Source organism: Labrus bergylta, chromosome 7, assembly GCF_963930695.1.
Source record: "Labrus bergylta chromosome 7, fLabBer1.1, whole genome shotgun sequence".
In the NCBI taxonomy this organism is placed as follows: domain Eukaryota; kingdom Metazoa; phylum Chordata; class Actinopteri; order Labriformes; family Labridae; genus Labrus; species Labrus bergylta.
In genome coordinates this window covers 10,580,901-10,589,453 of record NC_089201.1, presented here as the reverse complement: position 1 = coordinate 10,589,453, position 8,553 = coordinate 10,580,901, and the positions used below count along the sequence as shown (strand labels likewise).

Below are 8,553 nucleotides of genomic sequence, written 5' to 3'. Positions count from 1 at the left end.
TGTCACATTTTCCAGGGGACACAGAAGAGCGCATACAGTGTAATGGACGGCACACACACCTGTAAAGGTTAGCGTGGCAGGATGAGCCTCAGCTAAAATCAGAGAAAAAAGAAAGAGCTTGGCACACACATTTATAACTGTCAGATGTCAAATGAGAGGCGAGCCTGAAGAATGAACTGAAGAATTCCATATTTAGCTTATGAATAGGTTGATAAGAAGTTAAGATGGGCAGCCTTGTTTTCAGGTGCTTAACGGTGAAAATGGGTTTGCTCTTATGAACTCCAGCACACAGAAAATGTGATAATTGGTCTCCAGTAGTATATATGCACAAGTATCCCGATATGCAGACAGCAGAACACCAGGCTCAATTTTTACATCTGAGAAAAGCAAGTGTAACATCGGCATCCTTTGTTTTTTTTCGAACACGGAGTATAAAAAAACCCCACCAGGACCAAACAGTCAGTAACAGAGACAGAGAGAAAGAAACTCACATTTAAAGATGCATATCATATCTTTACCAGAGTTTTCAGCTCAGAACACAACATAGAAAAGCAGTAATGCAACAAAGTCTTGTGACTTTACGTAGCCTCATACAAGCTGAAACACAAACTTCCAGTTTCAAAACTGCCTTCAACAAAAAAAAATACTGAATGTTCAGAAACAGAAAAAAAAGTTCTTTAGCACTCCTCTACTGAATTATGTAGACTAGTACACAGAGAAATTCAGATTTTGCAACTGAGTAAATATTACTTTTGCACTTTGAACTCTCTAATAAAAAGCAGTTTACACTGAGTTTTTTTGAGTATACATCTTCAGATTCTTATACAATGTACAAATCATTATGCATATAAAGAGGTTTGAGCATGCATTACTCTACTAATCTGAAATGTGTGTGCCCATTTATACATTTGTGTACACATAAAGATTCCTGTGCACATTCATAGAGAGTATGCAGAAAGAGGTACATCAAGACAACTCTCCACACACACTGGTAACGTATTTGACCTCATACAGTCACTTTCTTCACATGTTAACAGACAGCTGCTCTCCCAATTGTCGGAATGATCTGAACAAGAACAAAACCACAGTCTAACTGACACACTAACTAAGACTGAACTAAGAATTCTTGGTGACTCGCATTAGAGGCTTTTCGTGCTGTTGTTGTGCAGTCCGGAGCGCTGGTGGGCAGTTGTGCTGCTGTTGTTGTTGTTGTTGCTCCTGCTGCTGCAGTTCTCTTTGCCCTCTGTTGAGGCCTTGCTCTCCAGGTTGTTGTGGATTTTGCCTTGCTCCTCTTTCATGAAGAGGTCCACCAGTAAAATCTTCTCCTTATGGATCTGAAGGCTGATGTCTTTAGGGATGTCGGGAATAAGCCAGTCCACAACGTCGCTCATCAGCATCACAACGTTCTGGATAAATAAAAGGGAGTCAAGTCAATGTAGTTTTCTGTGAGTATCAAATAATCCTGCTCTATCAATTCAACCTCTTCTTGACTTTTCCTGTAGATATCACAATACCAGAACAGAAGGTGTGTCAAATATAGATGTAAGAGAAACCAACAGACTACAGAAACAGCGAAGAAATGCAACTTAAGATTGTTGTTGTAATAAACAAACATGTCATATGGTAAAGCAGAGGGAACATTTTCTACACAGCAACATATTTGACGAAGACGAGCCTCCAAGGACAAGAATCGCCATAACTTATTACAACTGCTTATGCCATACTTAGTGAATGCAATACAAGCTACATGTGCTGACCATGTTCTTACTTCTTTGTGGAGTAAATCTAGATCTACAGAGTAGATCATCAACCAAGTGGTTGATGATGTGCCAAAGGATGTTATTGACAAAAAGCTTGTCAGAGTTGTATTCATTTTGTTAATCTAGGGTTGTGCCATCATACACAGGGCTTTTGTCACCAAACAACCGTAGGCTACATGAACATCCAGGGTGGTACAAGGCATAAGTATACATTTATTAGAGCTTGATTAAAAGGTGCCCGGGTTAATTGATGGGGGTGGCTGTGGCTCAGCTGGTAGAGTCGGTAGTCTCTCACCCAAATAGTCTGGGATTCAATCCCCAGCTCCTGCAGCCACATGTCTGATGTGTCCTTGGGCAAGACACTTAACCCAGATTAGCTACAGCTACTTTGGTGGCAGCGTATGAATGTGTATGATTGGGATTAGTTACTTCTGATGGACACTTTACATAGCAGCCTCTGCCTGTGTGTGAAAGGTAGGTCCGACCTGTGGTGTAAAAAGTGATTGGACTGCATTCTGCAGCTAGCAGGTTTTTAGGAGAAGAATCACAGATCAAACAAAGAGTTGTTTCTGCTAGCAGTTGATGATGTCATAATGTTACAGTGATCCTAGAGCACTTTTTCAAGATTAAATATTTGCAAACATTCGCAAACATTTCTACCCCTGAAGGTTTGTGTCTTTAACACTCTTCAATGATTAACGTTACCATCACATGGTAGTCAAATGTGCAAGAAGCACAATGATAGCTCCAAGAACGTTTATTAAATTCTGGCATGCATACATAATGAACAGTACATGCTGATGTATATATTGCATGACCATCACTAATAAATGTATGTACATTCTATTTTTTCTTCTTCTATTTAACCTTACCTGGAAAACAATGACAAAGGCCAGTCGCACAGCCAGCACAGCCCAGAATTCCTTGGAGATCTCATATGGAGTGGTGGACCAAGGAGGTTCTCTGTAGTCCTTATACCTGATAGGACATAAAGACATCTTTAAGGTTATGTTTTTAATTATAACATTGAAAAAAGGTTCCTACACAATGTCTAAACTGCAGTCATCATTCAAAACACATTTTCAGGTACATTGAATATCCCTCTTGCTACTCTACAAACTTTGAGTACTGAAAGCAAACGTGGACCACGGGACACTCAGTACTTCAGCTTTGTCTGTATGGCAGATCAATCAGCAGCTGAAAGCTGATAATGATCGGCAGTCAGGAATGGTATTCCAATTTATCGAAGAACAAGTAGATTCATAGTTGCATGATTGTGAACTTGTTAAAGGGATACTTCACCTGTTGAAACATGAATCTGTATTGAAATTGGGTCATACATGTAGTAGAAATATGAAATACATTTTGTAGTTGTTGCCTTCTTGACCGACTAAAGGCAGAAAGTGTCTTTTGGGGTCATGTGGATGAAAGACAACAACTCCTAGAATGCACAGCACTGTAGGCCACTCCCACTGAAGCTAGGGTGCTCTATTTACATTTACTACAACACATACGGCCGTTTCCTCAACTGATTCCAAGATTTCTTCCAGAAGGAATTGGCATCTTGGAAATTTCTGCCAGCAAACGGACTCTATGTCTGTGTCCATAGGCAAACAGTGAGAACACAGACACTACCAGTCCGCCCCAGCTTGAGCCGGCCCAGGCTTCTCGTCCTTATTGCCGCCTCGTCGCTATATTGCGTCTCGAAAAGGTAGCCACAAATATCCAATTCGAAGTTCTTCTCAACTTTCTCCACAGAGCCTGGTAGCATAGCTTTCAAGCAAGATGGCAGCCGTTGAGTTTCGATTCTGGAAGTAAGGTCCCACCCACTGATCTGTGATAGCTCTGTAGCTTCAGTGGGGTTATGAGTAGTGTCAGAGTGGACTTAAAGCAATGGTCAGTGTCTTTTAAGGCAAATTCCTTTCTCTAACAAATCACCCCATCCTCATCCTCACATTAGTGAAAATAATGGGCTAAACAATATTTTTTACAGATTTAGAAAGAAACAAACAGAGCTGAAAAAAAAAACTTGGACATCACAGTCATGGAACCAAAGACAGAAGGATCATGAAAAGACTTGTGGACCAAGTCACAACTAATTAAGAAAAAACAAAAGTGAAAAATGATGAAAAGCTAAGACACAAGCTGGAACACCCTCCTTCACAGACAGCTGAACTATTGTTTTAGTATGTGTAGGAGCCAAAATGCTTGGTTTTATGCATAAGGCCAAAACTCCAGGTAATTGGATTCAGGTGTGTGTTTGGAAGCATATAGTTTCCACAGCTCACATCTGAGTGGTGACTGCTTTGGACAATATAGGGTTTGTTTTAAAATAGTCACCACAGATGGAATAATAAGTGCAGCAACTCATCTCCAACAACTTAAGATGTCTATAAAGAAGACTCAAAGACAAAGGTAAGAAATGTTGATTTTAAAATAGTGAACATGGAATAATGAACATTTTCATGAAATTGAAGATTGTGAATTGATATGTATTTCCCACCTGCAGATCTCTACGGGATACCCAAGGTGCATTGGATCCATGGTTTCTTTGCCTTCCTGGAAGTGGCTGACATTAAAATAGGACAGCGTATGGTTGACAAATCCATGCATGGAGCCATCAGGGCTGTACATGTACTGGTAGACCATCCGAGGGATGAAGTCTGAGGTGAAGGAGATGACAAATGCCTGGGAATGTGACAGGGAAGGTGGTGTGATGGGTGGAGGTTCAGAGATTAGGGACAGAAATGGTAGTTACACAAATGTTAATAAAGTGTGAAAAGCAGTGGAATGTAACAACACACAAGTTGAAATGAAACAATGCAGAGGTCTGTAGTAGTTGGATTGAGGGTGTTTCATCACTCATGCAAGAAGTACCCTAACACATCTCTCTGGTTAACATCATTTCAATAGGGGACATCATCAGGGTCATACGGGCCATGTCAGTTAAGGTGTGAATGAATATAAAATCATCTGAGGATGGCAATGTGAGCAGCGATGTTTAGTACGAAAGATTAAAGCATACTTACTCATAAAACTATATGCTTTAGCAAAGCCCTGCACCCCAAAAAAGAATGTACATTAACTGAGAAACACTTTATTTGAAATGTACTCAGGCTCTCTGGCTTTCAACATTTTTAATTTGTTGTTTCACAAAGTAATGGCAGAAGGACAAAGAAAGACAAAAAGGAATTCAATTCCACCGATATTTGATGCTCTCATAGACCTTATGTAACAAACAATGTAAATGTTGATTTTTTTAAAAAAATTTTTACTAGATATTACATTTTTAAACTAGCTGCCAAAGGTTTAAACCTTCACTTGTCAAATACATTTTCAGATTAAAAGTCCTACTTAGACACCTTTCAGTGATTTACTTTATGTATAATGTTTTGTTAAATTTAAATGTAAATTTATGTATCAAAAAAGTTTCTATTTGTAGTTTTTCAATAAAGCCATGTGTGTAATTTTGAGTTTTCTGAGTCATCTTGGCCTCTTAAGAAGTGGAATTTATTTGCATTGCAATAAGCTGATGTTTTTATTGTTTTTTGATAATAGCGGTCAACGTTAACATTAAAGTTCACTTCAGTTAATTATTCACGGAAATAACTGATGAACTGCCAATGAGGTTGATGTCTTTGTTAAGGTAATAATGGTAAACAAAGTAACATTTTAGATTAACTGTGCAAATAAATGTATTTATTTATTTTCAAATAGAATAAAATTCCCAACCAGGGACTCAGCAGATGGATTGTATTCATTCTATTACGTTTGGGTTCTCAAATAAAGATGGTGTACCCAGATGCAGAATAATAGAGAGAGTTTTCAACATCCACTGCACCCTAAAATGTCAAGAAGGAAAAAATAAGTTCACACTCAAAGCTAATTGGCAAAAAGGATTCTCGGGATTGACTTTGCAGAAACAATGAAATAATGTAAAATGAGGTGTGCTCCAGCCACCAACAGTGCACATATTAGATTTTTTAGGGATCGCTTATCTGGCACCAGTCCTCAATCAACAATTAAACAAAGGTCTGACTATTGGTAAGGAACCAGCTGATAGTTATGTGTCTACCCTGAAACGTTTCTCTCTTCTAACTTCTCACATCCATGTTTGCTGAACAGTGTGGGGTTCAGTGCTCATGTCCCTTTTCTGATATGTGAAACATTCTGCTCATGGATGTGAAAGGAATCTGTGACGGCTGTGAACTCAGAGGAGTTGGTCATTACTTCACCGGAAGGTCGATCCCCAGCTCCTGCATTCACATATCAGTGTGTCCTTGAGCAAAACACTTAACCTGCTTCATAGGCGGCGTGTGAATGTGTATGAATAGATGAGTTAATACTGATGGATTCTTTACATAGCAGCCTCTGGCATCAGTGGGTGTGTGATCTGCGGTGTATACGCACTTTGAGTAGTCAGAAGACTAGATAAGTGCTATTCAAGCTCAATGTATGTCCATTTCCCATTTACTCATAGCTCAAATTCTGTCTATCACTGCATTGTTTCAACCCAAGGTGATGGAAAATAGAGACAAAAGTAAAATGCAGAACACCCATAGACTGTACAGTACATGCATTTATATGAATTTATGTTTTACTTACATTGATGATGACGGCCACCTTTGCTACCCCTCTGAGGATGTTGTACCATATACCTGCAGACAAAACAACATGTATCAACTGCTGGATTCAGAAGAAAAGTCACTGATCACTGAAAATGTTTCACATTGCAGGACTTTATTCACAGACAAATTGATTCTTTCTTTTACACTCACATGCTTTCATGAATTTTATGACTTCTTAAATAATTACTGTTGAGTTCAACCCACCAATGTCTTTGGCTCTTGCTGCTACTGGTCTTCTCAACTCGGCAACAAATTTCTTGGCATCCAGTCGTATTTCAATGATGTTGTTGAGCAGAGCAAAGAGTGGAGCCAGAGGGAAGGATGCCACAAACAATGTGACAAAACCAAACTGGATGACTGGACACAGAAGAAGACAGAAACTGCCCATCATATTCAGCCACCTTTACATGTACATCATGTCATCAGAATGTAAGTATTGGAAATAATTCTTACACATTAACAACAGTTTATAAAAATGAGATGCGCCTGAACTGTCTCCACCTTAAGCTTAAACAAAAGGTTGAAACAGGTGGAAAATAAAATAAAAAGTTATAGCAATAGTTTGCTGGACAATTCTTATTAAAGGAGATCTATTATACTCATTTCACCATTAATGATGTCAGTCTGGGCTACCTATTGAGTAGCATTGCGAGATGTGTAGCTCAAAAACCTCCTTATTTATCTTATACTGGCGTCAGTAAAATTCCTCATTTCAGCTTCTGCCTGAAACGGTTAACTCGAGCAGCTGTCCCTTTAAGGCCTCCCTCCCCACGTGCCCACTTTCCTCCGATTGGCCAGCTCTGTTTGCAGTCGCAGGGAAATTTGAGTGAGCCACCAGGTGGACGTGACCTTGAAAGAGCTGCCAGTGGGGGCATGTCATACAACTTTGCTCTATGCTTTGCTCTAATATATACACATAAATGTAGCAGAAATCAAGTTTATCCTCTGTAAATGTCTTCTCTGAGTCATGACTGTGTACAATGAGTGAGAAGCCTGCGCTAGGCCAGCCTTGAGTGTGTGTAGTGTTACTGTGTGTTTTGTACTGACTCATTTCCATATATTCAGGTGTTAATCCAGCAAATGGTTCCAGGAAGTGGTCGGCTTCATATCTCTGCAGCTTCTTCTGTCTTTCCTCTTCCTGAAAAGCCCCTCGCTTTGACCGGATGTAACGAATCAGCTTCTTTAGCTTGCTGAGGAACATTCAAACACATATCAATACGTACTCAGAATTCTAACAACACAAACAAGCATGTTCACTTAGTTTTGTTCTGTTTGAATCTGTTTGCTGACTGCATCATTTGAGGGCTGGGTCTTCTTGTGGATGTAGAGCTGCTTAAGGTTTGGCACTGCACTTGATGACAATGTAATGTATAAACTTGTCAATGATCAAAGTTATGCATACTCACGGTATCCCAATCTCAAAAAGGTTGTTCTGAATTAGCTGTTTTCCCAACATGGTGATACTCAGTTGGATACACAGCTCCATCAGGCAGCCACCATGGGCACACTGTAAAACAGAGGGGCAAATAAAACCATTTAAACAAGAAGGTCAAAAATGGAGTTGAGCTTGTATAGCGCTTTTCTAGTCTTCTGACTACTCCAAGCGCTTTTACACCGCAGGTCATACATATTTCATCTGAAATAAATCCAACGTTACAAAGCCAAATCTATATTATACTGGCTAATTTTCAGCTAGCTTGTTAACCTCAGTTTGCTTAATCAATAACACAAGTCCGAGCAAAATACCTATTTCAGTTTTGTAGCTTGAAAGACCTATTTCAGTTTTGTAGCTTGCCTGATCAATGAAGTTTACTCAAGTTTTATATCTTGCTAGCATACTCTCGTAACAAATGGGGTTGTTGCAAAGATTGTTGGTCAAACACAGTGATGAAGGTCAATCATATTCTATTATCTCATGTCTCCATTCTGGCTGACGGTCTTGTCTTCTGACTGTAAGCAACAAAATTCGGACTGCTGTGCACTTACAGTAATAGTCAGTGGTGTTAATACACTGATTTTGTGAAAACCCCAAAGTTTAAAGTTTGAAGTGTAAAAAAAAGTACTTTAAGCTTACCTCTTCCATTCTGTAGGATTCAAACACATACAAGTAGCTTCCTGGTCTGCCCACCAGTCTACATGGAAATTAAAGAGAGAGTTAGCAGCAG

At 39.3% G+C, this 8,553-nt stretch overlaps 1 protein-coding gene across 2 annotated transcripts in view; it reads right to left on the bottom strand.

Moving 5' to 3' along the window:
- Positions 1-492: 492 nt before the first annotated feature.
- Positions 493-8,553, bottom strand: part of LOC109996925 (anoctamin-1) — a 31,100-nt gene continuing 23,039 nt past the window's right edge. For both annotated transcript variants that reach the window (XM_065956725.1, XM_065956724.1), the window contains 8 exons: positions 8,463-8,520; positions 7,795-7,895; positions 7,436-7,578; positions 6,593-6,745; positions 6,366-6,418; positions 4,264-4,448; positions 2,633-2,738; positions 493-1,406 (listed from right to left, as the gene is read on the bottom strand). In XM_065956725.1, the coding sequence (XP_065812797.1) occupies positions 1,140-1,406; positions 2,633-2,738; positions 4,264-4,448; positions 6,366-6,418; positions 6,593-6,745; positions 7,436-7,578; positions 7,795-7,895; positions 8,463-8,520 (1,066 nt within the window). In that variant the 3' untranslated portion in view covers positions 493-1,139. The remainder of the gene's footprint in view (positions 1,407-2,632; positions 2,739-4,263; positions 4,449-6,365; positions 6,419-6,592; positions 6,746-7,435; positions 7,579-7,794; positions 7,896-8,462; positions 8,521-8,553) is intronic.